The 24171-nt window shown below is 40.1% G+C and overlaps 1 protein-coding gene across 1 annotated transcript in view; it reads left to right on the top strand.

Moving 5' to 3' along the window:
- INSC (INSC spindle orientation adaptor protein) overlaps nt 1–24171 on the top strand; it is a 153457-nt gene that overhangs the window by 107554 nt on the left and 21732 nt on the right. Inside the window, exons 9-10 of the mRNA XM_073350627.1 lie at nt 16251–16422; nt 19241–19419. Of these exons, the coding sequence (XP_073206728.1) occupies nt 16251–16422; nt 19241–19419 (351 nt within the window). The remainder of the gene's footprint in view (nt 1–16250; nt 16423–19240; nt 19420–24171) is intronic.

Here is a 24171-nt window from a genome sequence, read left to right as displayed (position 1 = left end):
CTCTATCTACTGAACCTATGATGCTCAGAGTGCACACACAGAATGGTTTCATCATGTTGTTTAGTGTCTATGTGCCTGTCCTTCAAGCTAGCAATGAAGATAAGAACATTCACTACCAATGGCTTGAAGTGATTGAGAACTCACAGAAATTAGACCATTATAATACTTGGTGACTTTAATGCAAGAGTTGGATGCAGTTTTGAGAATTGGCCTGGTATTCTGGGCAAACATGGAATTGGTAAAATGAATGAAAATGGCCAGCGCGTGTTAGAACTCTGTGCAAGTCAAAATCTATGTGTTACCAACACCAACTTCGCTGGGAGAAACATAAGAAAGACATTGTGGAAACATCCAAGGTCAGGAGACTGGCACCAATTAGATCTAGAACTTACCAGGTGCAACCTGAAAAGTCTTGCACCATGGAGGTTTTATCACAGTGCTGACGGTGACAGTGATCATGCCTTAGTCTGCTGCAAAGTCAGAATCGATGCCAAAAAATCCATCATAGTAAAACTACCAGTTGCCTTCAGATTGACATCAGCCAAACTAAGATGTAGAGGGATGCAGCTATTCCATGAAGAAGTTGTGAAAGTAAGATTTTTACCTAAAAACTCAGCAACCGAGGCTTGGGAAAGCTTAAAAACCAACATGTACAATGCTGCTGTAACAGTGTTTGGCAAAAAAATGTAAGAAAAATGCTGACTGGTTTGAAGAGTACTCTGGAACCCTTCTATCACTGGTTTAGAACAAAAGGACAGCACTAACCATCTAAAAGAAATCTCCCAACATTGTAACCCTGGAAAATTTGAGAGAGGCTCAAAGAGAAATGCAAAAGGAGGCCAGGAGGTATGCCCAAGATTTTTGGTTGAAACTCTGTTATGATATTCAGAAAGTAGCTGATGTATGTGATAGCTCCAGAATGTATGAAGGCATTAAACAAGCAATTGGTCTAGTAAAGAAGAAAACATCTCCACTGAAAGACTTAAACAGAAATATCCTCACCGATAAACAAAAACTCAAGCATTGGACTGAACACTATGGAATTCTACACTCCAGTGACACTGAAATCAAACATGAAGAACTTGAAGCATTACCACATTTTGAAGTTCTGATGGATCTGGATAATGAGCCTGCATTAGAAAATTTGTAGAAAGCTATTCCTGGAAACAAGGTATCCAGTAATGACTACTTGCCTGTTGAAATCTACAAATGTGCCAACAACTAACTACTCCAAAAGCTCCATGAAGTGACATTACTTTGTTGGGAAGAGGTAGTGGTACTGCAAGATTTCAAAGATGCTTGGTTTATACAATTATGTAAACACAAGGGGAATATAAGCAACTGAGACAACTATAGAGGTATTTCCCAGTGGAACATCATTGGAAATGTTGTCACCACTTGCATTATGCTCCTTACACTGCAATCTCTAGGTGAAAGAATCTATCCCGAAAGTTAGTGTGGTTTTCACTCAGGACACTCTACCATTGATAGATTTTTGGTCAAGCAGCTACAAGGGAAGTGTAAAGAAAAATGAACACCACTGTACAGCGATCTGATGAAGGCCTTTGATATGGTCAATAGACAGGGCCTTTTTACTGTTCTGAAGAAGCTGGGTTGTCTCCCCAAACTGAACATCATTTGGTCATTACATCAATGGTATGAAGGCAATTGAAGTGTATGAAAACAAAGAATCAAATGCCTTTGATATCAACAATGGGGTGCAATGGGTGTGTCATAGCCCCTGTACTCCTTAGTGTCTACTTTTCATTCCTGCTTCTTCACATATTTAAGGACAGCAATGTTGGCTTTATCTTTGCACCACACTAGCTGGAGGATTGTTCAACATCGTAAGGTTTAGATGGAAAACCAAGGTAAAAAATCTGGTTCTGAGAGATTTCCTGTTTCCGGATGACTGCAGTCTGTCTTGCCCACAGTGAATCTTCTCTGCAAAATCTCTTTGGGCAGTTTTTCTGTGTCATGAAAAAGCTTCAGGTTGACAATTAGTTTCAAGAAGACTGTAATCATGTACCAAGTGGTGAAAGAACCAATGTCTGACACTACTCAGGAGTGTAAATCTCTTGGAGTTGTTAACAGCTTTTGCTACTTGGGTTCTACAATCTGAAGGAATCTTGACTTTTTCAGATTGAACTGACTAACAGAGTTGAAAAAGCAGCTAAGAATTTCAGGCTATTTCAGAAATGTGTATGGAATAACATCAAACTATTGACTAAGGTGAAGAGGCAAATCTGAAACTTTTGTGTGCTGTCCTCCTTGCTTTATGGTTCAGCAATGTGGACTACATATGCTAGGCACATCAGGAGACTGAACAGCTTCCCTATGAGATACCTGTGCAAGATCCTAAAAATAAAGTGGGAGGACAAAATACCAAATGTAAAGGTGCTGGAGTGCGCAGGACTGACGCATTTAGAAACCACTATTAAGAAGAGGAGGTTGTGATGGCTCAATCGTGTTAGAAGAATGGGAAGAGACCATATCCCCAAGAATATTTTTGTACAGCAAGATTCATGATGGCTCTAGAAAGTGAGGTAGCCCTTTATAAAAATGATATGAAGTCATTCAACTGCAATGTAGACAGCTTGGAGGTCCACACAGAATCCTGTCCAATCTGGAGGGAATATCTGGCACAAGGTGCAGCTCAACATGAAGCTTTGACCAGCTGATGGAAGCAAATAGAGAAACAAGAAAGCAGCATACTGTAATTTTGGATTCCAACTCAGACAACATGTGGATCTGTGAAACATGTAACAAGCTATGTCGCTCTCAGATTGGGCTTGTCAGCCATAAGCAGATTCATCAGGTACCTGACTAGACCTCTCGTGTGTATACCATGATCCAGTGGATGGATTGATTGTTTTCTTATCCATCAAGGTTCCGATATAGGAAAGCATCCTCAGGGCAGCAGTTAGTAGGCAAACAGTACTGAAGGAAGGAAGAGGAAATATTCAGCTGGTATAATGACTTCATCATTCTAGCCTCTCAGCAATATCCTTGCTTCCAACACAAAAACTACATCCCTGTCATATTCAGCATTTGTTCTACAAAGGAGAAATATCAGGTAATTTCTAAGTGATATTGCTGTGAAATAATTTCATCTGATGGTTCATAGCATGTCTCCAAATGTTCGTCCAGATGGATGCTTGTGTAAACAGCTGAATTTAAGCTTGAATCTCTATTTTAACCAAATTAAAATATTTTGGTGTAACTGCCATGATATAAACTAGTATTTGTAGGCGACAAAAAGGATCTTCTTACCCGTAAAGAGAAGATTCTTCAGCTAGTTTAAGTCAGCCTGACTCCAGTGAAGTCAATGGAGTTACACTGACATATACCAGCTAGAGGTCTAACCTTTTGCTACGTAGTGAATTGTTGTTGTCGTCATAATAAAGCGGTCATGTCCCTTGTCATTATTACAACACAAACTCTTTTATAAAGTTATCCACGAGAAGTTTTATGGTTAAGGTGCTGTGAATGTTTCTTCTGTAAACCATTATCTTAAGTCTTTACAACTTAGCTGTAAAAATTCTCTGCAGATGAAACCTGGCACGCGCAGGCTCAGGCCTGGAGCCAAACTTATTTAAATCAATTTGCTAAATTAATTGCAAGGCCATTTTTAAGGTATGACCTGAACAAACAGAATTTTATTAATTCTTGATGCCTAGTGGTGGTTTTATAATTCAAAAATAAACTTTGCTTTAAAAAGGGAATATAGGCATGTTTTTGAACCCATACTATGGGTTATATCACTTATGCATATTTTTAAAATCTCATTTTGAATGATGGGTGCTCTATATACTCGCTGACTACTACTTAAAGAAAATATCAGATTGTTACTTTGCATCTGATTACTGCACATGCACTCCACTAAAAAAGTGGTCTAGTTGTCAGATGCAACTTTTTGATGGAACTCATCCAGTCAGGGAGATATGCAGTTTAGAAGCACTTCTGCCAAGGCCCAAATTAGGAACACCATGTGTGACAAGAGTGAAAATGAGGGACACCAATTATGGTTCATGCAGGAAGCTGAAGATGCTGTGGGATTCCTTCCTTTAGTGTAAACAACCCTTTTTCTAACCTGAGTTTTATGATTCTGATGCAAATAACTTTCAACAATAAACGTGTCTGTGTGGGAGCTGGGGGAGAGACACAAATTTGCAAAGGATGTAGCTAACTTTTAGACTAAAATTAGTGACTACCTTAAAATGGGAAACATTTGAAGAGGTGTTTGGCAAATACTTATGAATAGTTCATTCGTTAATAGAAAATGGGATTGGTTCATGAACAATTTACGTCCAGGAAAATGAGCTGTGTAATCGCCTGCCCATACACGTGCATTTACAGGATTGGAGCCCTAAACTTGCAGTGAGTAAAGCAGCAACCTGTGGTGTTTATACCTTGCATACGCCTGCACTGCTTATTCTAAAGTATCGCTTGTGCTTCCTGCCACAACCCCTGTGGCATAATGTTCTGGTTTAAGGATGGATTTGTCAGCTTTTACTTAATTGTATATGTTTCTCTTGGTCTGTGTGAGGACTTGACCTTAATGTGGGTTTGTTTGGTACATGTAGGTGTACTACTATTTACTACTCACTTTATTTTTTCAAATTATCCAAGGATCCTCCCTAACCCAACGAAAGATTTGAATGTATGTGTTTAATTCCCTTGTCAGAAGCCTGAATGTACTCAATCTAAAGCTACAACAAAAGTATGTCAGATATTTTCTGCGAGGGAAAAGGGAATATGAAGAGTTAAATTCATTGATAATCACTGCGTCTTTGATTGTGCCCTGAGTCCAGCTCTTGGTTGGATTGGTGGAGAGAGGGGAAGGCTTCTCATCATTGTAATACACCAGAAGAGTCCTCTATGAATTTTTTTTTCTTACTGGGAATACATTGACAGGCACTTTTTGAGCATAAAATCCAGTGTCACTCCAAAAGACTCAACCAAAAAATACAAAGTAATCAAATGTATTGAAATAAGGCTCTTGTTTCTAAATGCCAGGCACCAGGTGTTTGATAATGTGTCCTCATGCAATCAAGTGCCTATGACGTTATTTATTTAAAACTAGATGATTGGAACATGTTTTTCAGTGAACACATCTCATTTCCAAGAGTGCCGTGCTATGCATAGGCCTAGACCTCTTGTTTGTATATCAGAGTAGTTTTTGTCTCAGACTGTGATTCCCCAGGGTAAATAAAAATGAGGGCTACGTGGCAACTGCTAATGTACAGTCCTTGTTTAAACCCAGGTTTCGGGGTCCCAGCAACTTGTTCAGCATTATTATATCTTATGTGACCATTTCTCTCCTCTTATATTGCTCAGTCCATTTTTTTTCTTTTTGTGGCTTCATTTTAATGAAATGCAGACCCAGAGTATAAAATGTAAAGCCTTATTCATTATTTAAAAGAAACAGGACCATAATTTGTGGAATCTGTAATGCAGACATCAGAGATGGCTACAAATAGAATATAGATTTCTACAATTTTAAAAATAAACCAGCGTATTAAGCCAGAGAACTCTAGGGCTAGATGAGATAGAAGCCTTTTGACTTGGTTTCAATCAGCCCTCAAATAGTCTGGGAAATCTCAACCCCAAACGTTATCATACGCAGACAAAAATAGTGATCCCCATTGCACAAGCCCCTGACCCTACAGCTGACCCACATGAGTTCCAGCTGACACATATTGTTGCTGCTGTTTTTAAACAGCCATCTTGGCTAGGAGGGACACAGAGGGGGAGAACCAGGCCACTGATAAAGAGCAGGAAGTACAGTGCTGACAAAATACTGCCCGAGTACAAACTGGGAAACATTTAAAAATGTTGTCCCATCAGTACTGAGCCCTATGCAGAGCAGTCACTGTTCTTCAATAGTTTTCCTTCCAATGTTATAGATACAACCTAAGAATCCAATATGACAAACACTTAATACCAGCTATAATAGCATAGTAATCAAGCAGAAGAAGGATGGATTCTGGCTGGGTGGGGTGGACGTTGGCCCCATAGCACTGTCCCCCCAGCCCTCCTTGAAACCCACAGCACCCACACTATGGATGTATTGAAGAGCTGGGTCTCTGCAAGGGGTGTAGCAAAAAGAGACGGATGCCATTCTCCTTGGCATTCTCTTCTCCTGTGACACTGGATAATGCATTTTAAAATAGCATGGCCTGAAGCCATGTTAACTTTGGCCTTGTGCCTTAAGGGGTTGTGTAGGTGTAAGGTGCTTGGCCAATAGCAGCATGGGTCCTGATTTGGTTTGCTGAGGCAAATCAGAGAAGCAGTAAAGAGGAGAACACTCTGTAAGATTGTGTGTTCCCTTCCTCATATAGATTCTTGGGATCTGTGTGGCTGTGTACCCTGTCTCTTATCTAAGCCCTTTATCCTTGAAGAGAAGAGTTGAAGGAAACTGCTGACATGAGCCTTGTGGAAGTTTGCTGGACCTTCTCTTTCCTGTCTGCACAAGAAGGTACGCTTGGGCCTAAAACAGCGTAATTTCTGTTGATCCCAATGTTTTACAAGTAATCAGGGTGCTTTTATCTGTGACCAGCCTAGTTCATCCCTAAATACCGAAGACCAGGGAATATGAGTTGATTGCCATGATTAGTATATCTATGGTATCTGAGGGTTAGGACTCAACCTGTTCTTTACCTCTTGGTCCCAATGAGCCCAAAACTTTGATGCCACACTTCTATGAAATAATAGAAGGGGTCCAACAAAGCCCTTGCAATCAGAAATGAAACACAAGACCCTTCCTGTTAACGGTTGGTTTTGGTTTCTTCCCTCACTATTATTGCAAGACCTGCTGCATTAGGGATAGCCATTTTTTGAATGAAACAAAATTTCATGCTGTGTGTTTAAAGGCAGCTTTCAGTCAATTGTCCATTTGTCCTGTGCAATAAGGCTAAGATCTTTCATTGACATACCATATGACAGTATTCCTCAGATAGTGGAGCAGATCTTCTCTTCTCTCATTTTTTTTCATTTTTTTGGGGAGGGGAGGGAACACCCCAAAACCAAGACCTTTAATTGGCTAAGCATAGTGAGGAATAAATATCCCTTAAATAATGCAGTCACCTTCGGAGGGAGGACAATTCAAAACTCCAGGCTGGTTTTGAGAACAATATGGGCTCAATCATCAGTTGCCAATTGAAACAAAATATGATGACACTTGCCAGCAATTTGAAATCCCCTAGGTTTATATGCATTGATGCTGATCAGCCTAAATGAAGTTCCACACCATCCCTTACTGTAAAAAGAATGGGTTATGTACAATTAATTCCCATGGCCTCTTTGTTCAGTTGTAGCAATAAAAATCCATGCACATAGGTGCTGAAACTAGGGGTGTTGGGGGTGCTGCTGCACCCCCTGGCTTGTAGTGGTTTCCATTATATACAGGGCTTAGAGTTATTAAACTCTAATTAAAATTATTAAAATTGTTCCAGAACCCCTGTCGTTGCAACTTTTATTTACTACTAGATAGTGTTAGCATGGTATTCCCTATACTTAAAATAGGGTAAACTAATGGAATATCACAAACACTGCTGTAAATATGGCTTGCTAAGGTTACAAACATGATTATATGATTAGGTTGCCCATGATAGAAGGCGACTGGACTCGGTGACCCAGAAAGTTCCTTCCAGTCCTATGTTCCTAGTGCTAATTTCTTGGCATGGTATTTTAATGGTAACAATTGTATTTAGCCTTTACTCTGTATCCTCTTGGGTTAATAACGGTGAACCAGATTTTTAGCTGGTGTAAATAAGCAGAGCTCCCGCAACGTCAGTGGAGCTATGCCAGCTGACACCTGTTGAGGATCTGGACAGCAGCTCAAACTGGCAACTGCTGAAATATGAAATAGTGCTATACGGAAGGTGGAATTATTTTTTGTCTAATTTCATAATTTTTAAGTGGAAATTGTAGGCAAAAATGTAGGCCTTTTGCATTTAAAAAGTGCAAGATGAGTTTAAAAAAATCCATAGACAGTAAAGATGAAGCATTATAGGATTATAATTATAGGATATAGTTCCATCTTGATGATCAGGGATTCATGCTCCTAAATATCCATTCATTGAAATAAGGATATATTGTATACCACTGTATTCCATTTTGAACAGTTGCAATACAGTGGAAGCTCATTTAATGTTTCATACTGTAGTTTTGAAAATGTAGTGTGGTCTGTTACAAGAGTGTGGAGCTAATGACTGAGACATATTTTTCTTCTGCACAAAGGCAAATGTGATCATTTCCCCCTTCCCCTCCTACCACAATAATTTTTCAGTATGGTTTATGTTCGAGTTGTAATCCAGGTCTGTAGCTTTCAGCTATTCTGCCTTGATACTGAATGCATTGCTTTTTAGTTTCTCAGCTGCCATAGTGTTCATCTCATTACCTGTAGCTCCCAGCTATTGTGTTCTGGCTTCAAATTGCAGGTGCTAAACACTAATACATAGTAAGGGTGGAAGAAAGAAAAACCAAGTTCACCTCAAAGTCAACTTTGATATTTTTTCCCCATTCCTCCCAATGTTGCACTATGGGATGCAGTCTCCACTTTCAACCCCAAAATGTGGGACATCCACCCTGTGAAGGGTGGAACACAACTTGGAGCATTTCCCCACACCCCTTGTTTCTCTCCCCTTCATGCTTCTAATCCCACTGCCCTTCCTCTTGTCCGTTTTCACAGTAAGAGCACCCTTTGGTCAAACAACATTTCCTCCCTTGGCAGCACAGCTCCTCCAGTGAGGCTGTGCCTCTCCTCTGCTGGAGTATAGGGAAGAAATTCTTTAAACTGCTGCTTCTCCCCAGCAGAACCTATATCCTAGCTAGCATATCCAGGGGAGCTGACTATGGGAGTCTATGGGAAAGTGCTTGATACCTATTAAGGATCTTTCTCCTTCACCTTCTCAGATTGAGAACCAGCATGGGGAAAGTGAATCACATTGGGAGCTCAGGTCAGGGAATGGGGAGAAACCAACATGGAAACTGAACTGTAAGTAGAAATCAATTAGGTGTCAGTGGAGGATGGGCAGGGAGTGTCAGGTGATCAGCTCTCTGGAAAAGGCCTGTTGCAGTGCACTTGTCGGGTAGAGGATGGATATAAAGGTAGAAGGGCTCTTGTTTTCCAGTATGGGTTGAAGTGAAGATGAGATTATTTTGCTTCAGGATCTTGCTACAGAAGATACAAGAGGAGTGCTCAATACTTTAAAGGTTAAGACTTCATTGTACATAATACTCCAAATCAGGAGGTCATAAATGTAATTTTTCCGACATTCCATATTAGCCACCTCATTAAATGCCAGGATTTCACCAGAGCCAGTCCAATTGCTTTTACAGAACCCTATCTTCAATAAACATTGTTCTCTCAGAAACATTAAATGATGAGAGGACAAGGCCATAAGTGCTGGAATTAGGGTGCTGCTGCACCCCCTGGCTTGAAGTGGTTTCCATCATATGCAAGATATACAGTTTAGTTCAATGGCTCTCAGCACCCTCGCTATAAAAATTGTTCCAGCGCCACTGGACAAGGCTACATTTTTTTCACTCCTCTTGTGATAAATGGGAATAATTTCTGTCCAGAAGACATCTGTGCATGAAATCAGTCTCCCATCCATATCTGTTACACCAGTTAACTTTACATAATAAGGTTGTGCCCTTACAAATTCAAGCTCCCTGTGCTTTTCCAATAATCAATATTGAAATATCAATAATGCATATAATAAAGTGCTTATCAAATAACATTCCTCAAATGCAAAGTCTCTGCAGAATCTTGTTGCATTCATAGAATTCCTTTGTTTGTGTTATGGCTCTGACCCATTCTTTTGTATTGCCAAGGTGATGAGTGAATTTGACATTTATCTGATTACCTCACCAGAACAGAAAACAGGGCAGCTATCCAAAGTTCCTTTCAGTGTAAAAGCTAATTATATAAATGCTTTGAGCAGCAGTTTCTTTTTGGATGTTTAAGTGCTTTTATTAGATTGTTCTCTTGTCATTTTAAAATTTATTATTGGACACTTATAAATGGTGTTGCTTGCTGGAGCTTTTTTTTTTTTTTTTAAATCGTTGCCAAAACTGCATCAAGCAGATCTTAGGCTAAATTTGCTGGCCTATTGCATCATTGGAAAAGAAAAAATAAAGATGACTAACCTGCCTTTTATGAGTCTAAAATACCAAGCGTATCTTTTTATGGGCCAGCCAGGATATATCCTTCTTATATTATTTTCACTATTAAATCAAGTCCCCTTTTCCAACTACAGCAACTCAGCATATCAAAAGTATGAAAGCAAAAGTCGTTAGCAGACCGAGGGATGGCCATTTGTCCTTTATATTTTGATACTGGCGTTTAGGTATAAACAGCAAGTACTGGGCAGAAGCTCTAATCGTTCAATTGGATACATCTTTTACACACTATGGGTTGATTCTCCATTTGTCTTGTAGCTTGCATAGTCCTTTGCTCCTGCACCAAGTCAGTATAAACACAGGCTGATAGACAACTAAGTCAAATAGGCAATCTGTCTTAGGGTTTTTTACTGCAAAACTATCTGAGCATTTCCCCCATATAATGGATAGCAGAAGTGAAGTCTCTAGGGGACTTCATGGAGTCTCTGGCACTTTCCCTTTTCTTTTTTCTTTCAGATCACAGTTCTCCACTCAGACAAGTGGTAGCATTTTACACCTACCTTGCATGGGTGTAAATGACTATACAAGATGCAAGTCACTGGAGAAATGGACCTAAAGTATGTTGGAGGGAATGGGGTATTACACTGCCTAGGAAATCGTGCCCCTGTGGATGGGTTGGTGGTCTAATCCTTAGGTTTGCAAAATTTAGACTCAATGGAATCACAGGTTCAATTTCTGTTATGGCTGAGCCAGCATATGTTTCCAAGGAAGATCAGTTTAGTTACATGAAGTTTCCTGTGTTGGGGGCAGGGGAGAACTTCTGGTTAAGACACCAAGATGCAAGTTGCTGTCTGGGCAATGGAGACATAAAATACTCCATATCATGATTTGTAATAGTAGGAGATTTGTCCTTATGCCCTTGATCTGCTTTCCCCACCTCTACTGTGTGTTGCAGGCTGCTTGGTTGCTGCATTTTAGTGATACAAAATGTATATGCCTTGCAAAGACATGGGAATTAAATGTAAAATACTGGTCGTAAAAATTCCTTAGCCACTGTGTTCGTATTCCCACACTTGATGCCACCTACTTGCTCAATGAATAGAAGGACAATGTATAAGTAGTTAGGCTCTGGTGATTGTGGTTCATTCTTCTGGATACCTGGACTTGCCAGCCCTTGAGCACAGAAAGTGTTGGGTCTCTGAGATCTGTGGCCATGGCTCTGAGTAAAGCAATAAAATGGAAATAGGGACTTTACATATTCCCCTTTCTACTCACTCTCAGAGCAATGAGAGGCAGGGGAAAGAAAATGAGTCCTGTTAGAGCCCTGCAACTCTTGTGGGTATGTGGAGTCCATCTGCAATTGCATGGTGCAAGGACATACCTTTTGAAGGCCACACAGTAGCAGGGGCAAAGACAGATCCTGCTGCAGTTCCTGACAGCCACAGTTGATGATGGGAAGCCTGGCTGTTCAGAAACAATGGGGGAGAATTGAAAAGTGGAACCATGAAAGAGGTAGACTGATTATTTTGAAACTCTGGTTATAGTGAGTTTTATTCTGAATTTTACTTAGGGAAAATAGAAATTAGTGGTTAATAATACTTCAGTGCATAGTATAGACACTAATTAATCCTTACAATGCCATTCTGATGTGTATATAGCCATATTTTTCAAACCTGAGTGTTTAAAGGTAGGCTCTAAATTGATATCTAGGCATCTATGGTTCAAATTTTTGGCGCTTTATTATTTAGTCCAATTATTACAGGGAAGCCAGCATTGAGAGGCTACAGTTCTGTCACAGCTTTCTGAGAGGTGGCCAGATCTTCTTGATAATATAGCTTTATAATCCCTACTTGCCTGTGAATTCTGTCTCTTCATGAATGGAGATGTCTGATAACTCATGCATGGTCCTGTCTGTCTGTCTGTGTCTCTCTCCTCAGTGGTGAAAATAAACACTCCCTTGCAGTTGTGTTCACTGCATGCTCATGCATTGCATCTGTATACATTTACAGTGTAAATTATGTAATTATATGTATATTCTAAGCAGCAGTTCTATGTGGATTGATGTTGTGTATTTAGTTCTATTTTAGCTCTTCTGAGTCAGTTTTCTAAATGATTTTCATACGGCTTTGCTGTTTATATGTAACCTAAGATCTCAACATATTTGAGTATATGAATTTATTTTTCTTTTAAAATGTACATTGTGCTCAGGAAAGTTATTAGAATGAAACAACAGGAAACAAATCCTTTATTCATAAAGTATGCACAAGCAGCAGCTGGGAGGTTCACTCTCATTCAAGGTATTCATCCCCATTCAGGCCTGGGCCTTTCTGCTGAGACTGTCAGCAAGGGTGCAATTTAGTGCCATGTGTTGTGATGGCAGTTTTGGGAATGAGGATTCCTCTCTATTAACAATTGCACTGAAGTCCTTCTGCATAGGTAGTTGAATAACAGTCAACAGGTCATGACCTTGGTCATTATTGACCTAGGTTTGGTTTGAACCAGTGACTTTAGAGGTGAAAGTCTGTGTAACCTGTTACCTAATGTTTGAGCAAGTCCCTACTGCAGTATTTTTTGAATGTCTTGAAATATATATAATTTGTTTTCAACTGACTATCATTATTAGCATTTTTTTCACCCCAAACAAGGTGTGATACTGGAAGGCTTCAGGATGACAAAGTAGGTTGGGTTTTTTTTGCTCATGATGATGTCTAGCACACATTGGCTAGTAAATCAATTTGTGAGGACATACTAATTTTTGACAGAGTTCTATTAATACACCTTGGAGCTAAATGAGTTCTGTGAATCCCCAGTTTCAAGTTTAGAATTCTGCCATAACTAGAAGGAAAATATCTTGCTTTAGGTAGATTAATGTTGAAAGCTTGTCAAAAAAAATTTAACATTGAAAAGCAATTCATCTCTTCCTGTCATTATTTTGAGTATCTAGTCGAAACACCATTTGTAATCACTAGGAAAAAACCCAAAGAGATGTTATTTCCTTGGTTGTATTCCCTGATGTTAATAGGGATCCCGTTGAATATATTTCTCTTTAAAAAGTACATCCCAATGACTGATATTCAAGGCAGTAATTCCTGTTCCCAGGAATCTGATAGATCTTCTAGAGTACAGAAATTGCCATTGCTTACCATGCAACTTAATTTATATCCCATGGGGACATTTAAGGTAACCTGGCATTGTATATTAATAAATAACTAAAATGGGAACAAGGGAAGCTTTAAACAAACCATTTAGAGATGAATGACTGAACATTAAAAATGCGCAAGGTTTAAGGAAACATTGACTGGGTGGAGAGAATGAGACAGCTCCACAAGCCTAAATTGCTTGATTGGTGAATGCATTTGACAAGTCCATGTAGGTTCCCCAGAAGCCCAAGGTAGGTAGGTTGTTCTGCCTTGACTGCTTTACTACATATGGCCAGTCCTCAGAACTTCATAGGACACTCAGGAAGCCATTCCTGGCATTGTTTGGTGGGGCTAGATTCTTCCTGACTATGCTACAGGATGCTCAGATCTTTTCTGCACCTTGATACCTCTGAAAAGTGCTAAATTGGGTTGTTGAGGGACTAATCAGAAGAACAACACATCCAAAATCTAAGGCACCTCTCTGGTGCAGTCTTCAAGTACCGCCTAATAATTAGAAAGAGCATTAAGTGTGCCCTACATGGCAAAATTCCCAAAGCTTCCCTTGATGCTAGTGTGCCTCTTTGTTTGTTTTTGATGTGGGTTTGTTCTATTTATCCACACGCTTATAAGAATAAGCTCCTGTCATTTCCTCTAGGAGCTCCACAACACATTTTAAAATAAAGCGATAAAAGGACTCCCCCAGGGACTCATTTTGCCCCAAAATTAACAATTTATCATCACCTAGGAAGTGAAGACATTAGTGGAAGATCATAAGATATTAACTGAGTCCTCCCAATCTCTCACAAATACGGATTGGGAGGATGGAAAGGAAGGGTTATACTTGTTTTTTCTTTCTTTTTTTCCCTTTCCCCCCCTTATCGTTCTCCTTCAATTTTAGAAACAGTGGGTTGTTCCCAGAAGATGCTATACTGGGGTGAGGCTTTATGTTTAGGCCTAAATGCAGGACTCAGCTCTTTGATAGTCAGGCTTGGACTCAATCTAATGTCCTCTGGTAGAATTTTAAAAATCTTAGAGCATTTTCAGCATTAGAGCCCAACATATCAGAGTCTTATCCGGGAGCTAGTCTAGTGCAAGGGTCTCTCTGGATCATAGCTGCCTTAGAGGGTCATGAAAAGGTAGATTTTTGAGGTATCTTAGACCCAGCCAAGTGCCTTGTAGACTAGAATCTTAAATTCAGTGCAGGAAGGACTAGGCAGCCATTAGAGTTCCAAGTATTGGCATGATGTGCTTACATCTGCCTTTGTTTGTTAATAGGAGTGCTGCAGGCTACTGCACAAGCTTCTTCAGGGCAGTCGTACTAATCTGCAGTAGTCTAACTGGGAGCTGACAAGCATCTGGATCACACACAATATTTGGGAGACTATTAAAGAGGGGGTCTTTCCCATAAAGTGGAGATATCAAATATTTAGTACAGGGTATTGTATAAACTACCCCTTCTATTTATAATGCTGATTCCAGCTCCACTTAAATTTTGAGCAAGAAATTGGTTCTCCTCTGAATCTTCCTTCTGGACGGAGGTCTGTAAAAGCGAGTTATAAAATCTGTCCAACTACCATGAGCTGATAGAGAACAGAAATCATGGGAAGAAGCAAATAGAAAAAAATTAGATTTTAGAAGAGCTTCCAAACAAAGCTTACCAAAGGGGTAATACTTTTTAACTGTAGGGCCTAATTCTACTGTCAATTACTGAGATTTGTGTGCAACTCTGAGATTGATGGAATTCCTCTGGTTTTACATGGATTAATGGATAGCAAAATCTGGATCATTGTGTACAATTTCTGTGTTCACACATGTAAAACGGCCTTAATAGCACATCTACCTACCTCATGGCAATGTGGTGAATTATTCAGGAATATGTAGCACAGTCAGAAAACAAATTGTACCGGTCTACAAATACATTGATTATGACATAGTCCATAGGTCTTTCATCGCTCTTACCTGTTGTTATCTGGGTAATAGGTATTTTTTTTTTTTTTACAATATAAGCTGTCACATTGTGTTGGCTGTTTTACATCATGCCCTGTTACACACTGAAACGCAACAGGAGACACTATTCCACAGAGTGTATATGTATGTATGTGTGTATGTTTATGCCTGCTAAAAGGAACATAATTTGAAGATATCAGTCATTCCAGATCTACAAGGATGTACAAATCTTTGCTTTGTTTTGCTTTACTTTTCAAAACTTGTAAGAGGCTAATAGCTATAGCTCTGGTTTGAGACAGCATGTGCCTATGCTATACTTGTGTTAGCTTCCCAGAAACTGCTGGTCTACAACAATCTTGTTTCTGTCATGGCTCGAGGCTGACAGGCCTTCATCCTGTATTGGCTCAAGGTTCCACCCATGTGGAGCTCATTGCAAGACTGGGTAAGTTGAGTGAAGTGACATGCGCAAACAGGGACTTAGATATAGGGTGACCAGATAGCAACTGTGAAAAAACAGGACAGGGGGTAGAGGGTAATAGGCGCCTATATAAGAAAAAATCCCCAAAAACGGGACTGTCCCTTTAAAAATGGGACATCTGGTCACCCTACTTAGATGAGACTGTGACATAATATCTGTTTACTTTGACAAACAAATTCTTATTTAGAGTAGGATTTTCCATGCTTCGTCTCTGCCAAAACATTTTTGTTATGTTTGAGCAAAATCAACTCAGTCATTTTGAGTTATAAAAGCTTGGGGATGGGGAAGAAACACTTTCCCCACCCCAACCCCTGTGCATTCTGAGCATATTTTTTTTTATGTTGCCCTCAATTTTTAAAAAGGCTGAATCTATTAGCTTTTTGTTTGGTATATGTCATTGAGTCCTAAGGTTCAAGCCAATTTTGAAAACAAATCAGTTCAGTAGTTTTATAAGTAGTATACAATGCACACATGTAAATCCTAATTTGGCTGTGAAAATATTTGTCTTTATTGGTTAGCCTGTATCCAACTGTTTCCCCCCTCCTCCCCCACAGGTCGACGGGATATTGTGCTTGGCTGACATTCTCACAGATAGTACCCATTCTGAAGCCACTCGTGCAGAAGCAGCAGCGGTAATAGCACAAATCACATCTCCACATCTCACTTTCACTCAGCATCTCAGCAGCTTTCTGGAGAATATGGAGGAAATTGTCACAGCACTTGTCAGTAAGTATACAGGGTTTGTTTTAAGCCTTTCTTGGACTCACTGGAAAAGAAGAAAAAAACTTACGATTAAAGACAAACTTTCCTCCATTAGCAATGTTCTCGAAGGAGTATTTGCCTTTCTTGCCACTATAATGTTCCACAGTAGAAATCTATGTGGAATAGGTCAGTTGTTTTAAATCCTGAAGTTGGAAATTCTTCGATAGTTCTAACATTCTTGACTTGTAGCCAAAGTTCAAATACAATTTATTTGTGAAAATAGTAGCCATTTGAGGCCTAAAACCATGTGCCTGGTTATCATCTCACCTACGCTGGTATAAATCAGGAGTAACAATACAGAAGTCAGTGGAGAGCTATCAGTGTAAAACTGGTGAAAGTGAGTGGAGAATCAACCCCATTAGCTTTCTACAACTGTATGATACTTTATACAAAAATTACTGTATGACTTGTTCTTGTGCATTAAAAAGTGGCCATTTCATTAGGATATCAGTGCATGCTAACGCAAGAGGCGGAATGTAGTGGTGACAAGTACAACTTAATGATGAAGACCAAAATGCATCCTCCAGTCAACAATGATTTGCTACAGCACGTGACTGGGGTTTGCCTTTATCTGGCGTTAATGATAACATTCTTGTAAATTAAGAAGCTAGTATTATGGTCTGAGACATCATTCATATCTGTATTTAGTCATTGCTAGGTAGAGTAACCTTTAGTTTTTAATGCTGTTTTCTAGCCTCTTCCAGTACAAGAGTCTGCCAAATAAGTGCTTCCTCCACTCCCTCCATATTAGAGATATAAATACTTTAACAATCCATAGTTACATACACTTACAGATACCAGAATCATCAGCTAACTGTATATGCAAGACCTGCAGAATAGATACATAGATCTCTGCTCTATCCCACTGAGCTCAAGCAACCAACTAGGCTAATGGACCTTTTATCTGCTACTGATAAGTGACATACTCTTAAGCAGGTCTGTCACATTCCATACTTGGAAGTCATTGCAACTCCTTCACAAAAGCCTGTACATCATAATCTGTCCAAGTGGCTAGAATGAAACCGACATCAGAATCACTCCATATTTTTATCAACCTTGATCTATCCACCTAGCTGCCACTCTGCCCAGGCATTCCACATTCACAAACACTGTACGGATGAAATGACCATTACCACTGCCCAGATGTTGTAAATACAGAACACTCACAAATCTGGAGTTAACAGTCTGATTTAGTACTGAATAAAATGTTTCAACCTGTGAATATAATTATTAACCATCAACTGTTACCCTGCAGACTGTCATCTTGCAATTTCCATTAATTAAAAGTAGGTCTACTATGCCTACAGGCACCTCTGTGCTCTGATCCTCCCCAGCTGTGGCACACTATGCTACACACCTCTCTTCTACCCAGCAGCCCTTTTGTAATGAGGCGGTGTTAGGCATTCTGAGGGGGGCTGCTTCTTGTGCCCAGTATGTCATCAATACCCAGTCTATTCCACCTCTAATTTACCCAATCCCAGCCTGAAATGGAGTTACAGGGCACCACCCAAGGATGCTCCAATCAGAGCTGTTGTATTTTGGACTTTGGATTTTGTTGAATTTGTAAGTGAACAGTCCTTACAAAACGTTGGCCTGTTGAGCAGAGGAAGCTGAAAGACACCTGTCCCTGGGGTTGGTTTAATATGCCAGATGTGGAAAGTTATTTTAGATCTCAGATATGGCAATCATACTATCTTGTCCAATCCAGTGAGTACGAAATCTGCTAGACCTTATTTGATACTTTCTACTGTTCAGTGTACTTTTCAAGACTGGGCCTCAGCATCATGTCTGAAGATTAGAAGCCCATAGTACACTTGCCCTGGAACTGGTACAGTGTGTGTGTTGGGGTGTGTGTTGGGGGTGGTGGTGGTAGTGGTAGGGGAGGGAAATGCATGAGTATGTGGGGATAAAGAGCAAGGTAATCCAGCTTCCTCAGCTGTCAATTTCCAATTTATACTCCATTTGTTGAGCTAGCTTGCTACCCGTCAAGCAGTGTTTAAGCCTAGCAATCATGGCCAGCCAGGAATATGCCAAAATGAATCTGTGTTCCTGAGGGCAGAGTCACTGAGGACAGGGCTATTTCCTTTATTGCCACCACCAAATCATCAGATGAGGCATGATAAGATGCACCAAGCCTAAGCAATATAAGCTTTAGGAATAGAATGACTCAAATTTGGGAAAGCCTTTTCACTATCCAGTCATCAATTTCCTTGTAATATTTATAGCTGAGTAATTGAGTGACTCTCGCTTCTTATTTTTAATTTTTAAAACGCACTGAAATCAAATTGCTGGATGACTCAGACCTAGTTCAAGTAAATGTGTACAGGAATTAAAAGGCACTTAGGAGGTTATGATGGTAATAGCTGTGTCTGCAGCATTTTTTAAGAGGTCTGCAAAATTTAAAAATATACAGGGTAGTCTGAGATTATAAAAAAGTTTTAGAAACAGTAAGATAAATTGCAGAATTTTATTCGCATGGATCCATTAGTTTTACCCATCTGCTGACTGCATCTCATTTTGTTTAGGAATATAACATTTATCTTGAACAACATCCAATGGAGAAAGTTAAGTGTGATAGCCTAGGTCACTAATTAAGTGAATGCTCCCAGAGACTTGTAGTCTAGATTTATCTTGCCATCTATACCTGCTTCAGTCCAGTCTGCAAAAATGCAAGTGGAAATGTCTAATATTAATTTCAGAGGAATATTTAACTCCTATACAAATCTTTTCATGCTGAGGAGTAACTGATTTATATTAATTAAATTATTTTCTGCATTTCTAGAATTGTGCCAAGAGGCCTCATCTGGTGAAGTTTTCCTTCTGGCTTCAGCAGCACTTGCCAATATTACTTTTTTTGACACAATGGCTTGCGAGATGTTGCTTCACTTGAATGCAATGAAAATTCTTCTAGCAGCTTGTGCTGACAAGCAGATAGTGGATACTCCATATTCTCGAGATCAGGTGAGTGGTTTCTGAACAAAACGTTATGTTTACACATGACTGTAGCAGTCAGTGGCAGTTCCTGTTATAAAGTGGCACAATAGTTGCAATTCTAATATCCAGTTCTTGATATATTCAAAACTTTTTGGTCCCATATTTTCCATGCTTGGTTTCTGCCGAATTTTTTCTCTTTTTCCTCTCTCTGTGTAATTTGAACAATATTGAACAAAGTTATTTTGAACATGACTTTATCAAAAATGGCTGAGGTTTTATATTTGCCCAGTGAAGATTATATATTCAAAGGGGCCTTTGCCTAGTGTGAAAAACATATGTTTTGATTTAAGAAAATTATGGTTATTAGAAAATTTAATAGAAAATCTCCTTAAGCCTTCAGGCCATCATTTAAACATAAATGCATAGCACCTCTGTGTGCAGCTCTTTAAGGCTCAAATCCTTCAAGCACTTTTGTGCATGCTTGACTTTCTGCATGCATGTAGTCCTAATTATTCACCTACATGAAGTTAAGCATGCATGTAAGTGTTTGTAGGATTGAGATGTAAAGGAGTTTACTAGTTCTACTGGCTGAATAAGTGCCTAATTCATGTAATGGGCTTTGGATCAAGTCCTAGATGAGTAGCAAGTAGTTTAAACAAGTGAAGTTGTTTTTTTCTTTTTCATTAAAGAAATCTAAAGAGTTAAATGCAAAGAAATGTGTTATGCATAATTAATCACAAAGAGCTCATATGTGCCCATGAGTCACTGGCCTGCATTAGTGTAGTTCTAGAAGGGTACTGTTTAAGTGAGAGCTGTAGTATGAATTCAGCCTCAATAAGAGAAAATACTTTTTAGAGCTCCCAATTTTCAGGGATGCACTCACTATTACTCATGTAAAGAGAGTGCAGAATTATATCCTGTTTTGAGCCTGTCAGCTCTGCTAGCCAGTGTGGTAGAGGATGAGGCACTAACCTCATCAGCTGTCTACCTTTTGTGGGCAATCTAGATACAGCAATGGGGCCAGATCCTCAGCCCTTATTAAGTCAGTCTCCTTCATGCCACTGCAGCAGCACAAAGGTGACTTCCACCTGGGTAAAAACAGCAGCTCAGGATTGGGATGACATAGTCAGCCCTTTGCCACCCAGTGTAGGAGTGTTCCAGATTGTACTTGGGATGGGAGGGGCACAGTAGGAGCCCCGTGTTCTCCAGTGACCCTGGCTGCTGGAGAGGCTCCAAAGTAGACATCATCCGTTGGGGTAAGACAAGTGATCACTGAGGCTGCTCTGACTTGCACCTGTGGCCATTTTGCCATCGCCAGAAAGAATTGAGAATGATGGTAGAAAGATAGGGTAAAATGTAAAAAGCCACAGATGTCCCTTCCCTACTCTGTCATGCCAAGCACTGCTCTGGTGCCCCTGAGGATCTAGGCCGTGGTGTTTGGCTTACTTTATGCCCATTATTTACTATATGTAATTTGTGTGCTCTCGCTCTTTCTTTCATATACGCTCTGATTCTTTGTCCTCTGTCTCTTCCTTCCAGTGGACACAATTCTGCTCCCTTTGAATTCAGTGGTAAAGTCACTATTGACTTTGGGAGCCAGACTGGCCATTTTCTTCATAGTAGCAGTGCAGCTGTTAAAAGTTTTAAATTACAATCTTCTGTATTTTCCACAGTATGCATCCGATGAAGTGAGCTGTAGCTCACGAAAGCTTATGCTCAAATAAATTGGTTAGTCTCTAAGGTGCCACAAGTACTCCTTTTCTTTTTGCGAATACAGACTAACATGGGTGTTACTCTGAAACCTACAATTATTGTGTTAGCCAATAAGCTCATTCCTATTCTCTTGCAACTTGCTAACTTCCATTAAAGGACATCTTAACTAAAGTAACAGGAAACTTTTGAATGCCTGACCCTTGGAAAATGTGCAGGAGGTTAGATCACATCAACCCATTTATCTCATTCGTAGTTGCAAGAAGGACAGGGGTGCGAAGCAGCAATGCTCAAGGAGGACTGGTACATAGACTGGAAGGAGTAGGTGTCTGGGTTTTACCGTTATACATTTGCTAGGTAGCAGTAGGTTGTGTAACTGAAGATCATGCTGCTAGGACCTGTTTCTGGGTTGGTGCCTAGGATGAGCCTGATTTGCTGTTGATCTTATCTTTTTTTTTTAAAAAAAATAGAAGCATGTTTATGCGGTCAAGCAATTTTAGCAATATGATCCTTTCCGTGTTAATTACTATAGGACTGGAGGCTTTATATTACTGCTACTTATGTTGCCTTTTGGATATTCAGAACTTACTAGCTTCCCTTTGTCAGAATGGCTCAATTTGCAATGGGAATTTAGGGCTGGTTCACCATTCCTCTGGGGACAACCCACAACAGGAGGGCTAAAGTGGAGGAAATCTCCAGAAGGTTCTCATGGTAGTTTTCATTCCAGTTGCTCTGCTAGAGAGGATGGTGTTTGTGCCTACCCTTTCCCAGGCAACAGAGCCCCAAGGATCTGTATGGGTTCAGGGGGATCAGTGGAAGACCCATCTACCTAATGGCCCTGTGACACTGTATTGGCAGCTGTCCCTTGCTACATGCAGCCTTTAGGGAAGAGCTCAACCATGGCTTCTGAATAGGCATTTGTTTGACACAAGAGGTTATCTTATACTGGTGACATTAGTAGTGTTGTAAGTGGGATGTTTGTTCTATTATGGCAGTTTAATAGAATATGTTGCTTGGTTTTAATTTGTCATATGCCCAGATGCTGTGATGATGGGAATATAAACTGGTTGATGGACAGTTTATATCCATTTGTTCTTGGGTATACATTAGCGCTTACCTTAAATAACTCCTTTCCCTCGGAGGTATTTATCCCTCTGATGTATTTATAGAGAGCAATGCATCTCCCCCCAGCCTTCTTTTGGTTAGGCCAAACAAGCCAAACTCTTTGAATTTCCTCTCTGAAGGTAGGTTTTTCATTCCTCAGATCATCCTAGTAGCCCTTCTTTGCACCTGTTCCAGTTTGAATTAATCTTTCTTAAACATGGGAGACCAAAACAGCACACAGTATTCCAAATGAGGTCTCACTAGTGCCTTATATAATGGTTCTAACACTTCCGTGTCTTCACTGGAAGTACCTCGCCTGATACATCCTAGAACTGCATTAGCCTTTTTCATAGCTGCATCACATTGGCAGCTCGTAATCATCCTGTGATGAACCAAAACCCCCAGGTCTTTCTCCTCCTCTGTCATTTCCAACTATTGAGTCACCAGCTTATAGCAAAAATTCTTATTCGTCTCTAAGTGCATGACTTTGCACTATTAATTTTCACCCCATTTTTATTACTCCAGTTTTCAAGGTCATCCAGATCATCTTGTATGATACTCCAGTCCTCCTCCATACTGGCAATACCTCCCAATTTTGTGTCATTTGCAAATTTTATTAGCAGACTCCCACTTTCTGTGCCAAGCTCATTAACAGGACCGGAGCTAGGCACCAGCAAACCAAGCATGTGATTGGGGTGGCACTTTTCAAAGGGCGGCATTCCGAGCCCCCCCCCCTTTTTTGTTGTTGCTTCGGTGGCATTCCGCTTGGGGCTGCAAAAAACCTAGAGCCGGCCCTGCTCGTTAATAAATATGTTAAATAAGATTGGTCCCAAGACTGATCCCAGAGGAACTCCACTAATAACTCCTCTCCAGCCTAACCATTCACCTTTCAGTATGACCCACTGTAGTTTCTCCTTTAACAGGTTCCTTTTCCAGCTTTCAATTCTCATATTAATCCCCCTCTTCTCCAATTTAACTAATAAGTGCCTGTATCAAATCCCTTACTGAAATCCAGATATATTCGATCTACTTTATTTCTTTTGTCTAAAAAATCAGTTCTCTTCTCAAAGCAGATCATGTTGGTCTTGCATGATCTACCTTTTGTAAAGCCATGTTATTTTTTATCGCAATTACCATTTACTTCTATGTCATTAACTACTTTTGCTTTCAAAATTTTGTTCCAAGACCTTGCATAAAATTGAAGTCAAGCTAACAGTCCTGTTGTTTTCTGGAACACTTCCCCACCCTCCTTCTTAAAAATAGAGACTATATTAGCAATTCTCCAGTCATATGGTCTGACCCCTGAGAGCCAGGAACGCTGGATGATATTCCCAGCTGTGCACAGACCTATGTCTTGAGCGAATCACTAAGTCTTTGTGAACTTGGGCATGTCATGTACCTCACTGTACCTTAGTCTCCCCACCTATAAAACCGATACAATGAAGTTAACATTATGCCATTAAAATCACCCCCAATGGCAAGAAGCTACATGGATAAATTCTAGTAAAGAACAGGATAGAGTGTCTAGAGAAGTAACCTCCCTCTAGCAATAACTGAAAAGGAACTGCGGGGGCTGCAGCAAAGTACGTCCCTTGGCCCGTGCCACTTCCCGCAGCCCCCATGGGCCGGGCATAGCGAACTGCAGCCAGTGGGAGCCGTGATCGGCTGAACCTGTGGACGTGGCAGGTAAACAAACTGGCCGGGCCCACCAGGGGCTTTCGCTGAACAAACGTCCCAGGTTTGGGAACCACTGCTTTAAAGCATTAAGAGTCTCTGAAGCGCAAAACAGGTCTCCACTTCTCCAAAAAAAAAAAAAAAAAAGAAGAAAGAAAGAAAAAAAGGATTTCTATTTCCTGTCTCATAAGAAAGCTCCATAGATCAAAAAACAGCATTTCTGCACAACTATCAGGGGATGCCAAGAAGAAACCACTTCCTGGGGCCCAAAGGACTGGTTCACAGGTATCC

This window comes from Lepidochelys kempii, chromosome 6, assembly GCF_965140265.1.
Source record: "Lepidochelys kempii isolate rLepKem1 chromosome 6, rLepKem1.hap2, whole genome shotgun sequence".
NCBI lineage: Eukaryota > Metazoa > Chordata > Testudines > Cheloniidae > Lepidochelys > Lepidochelys kempii.
This window is presented reverse-complemented; position numbering and strand designations above follow the sequence as displayed.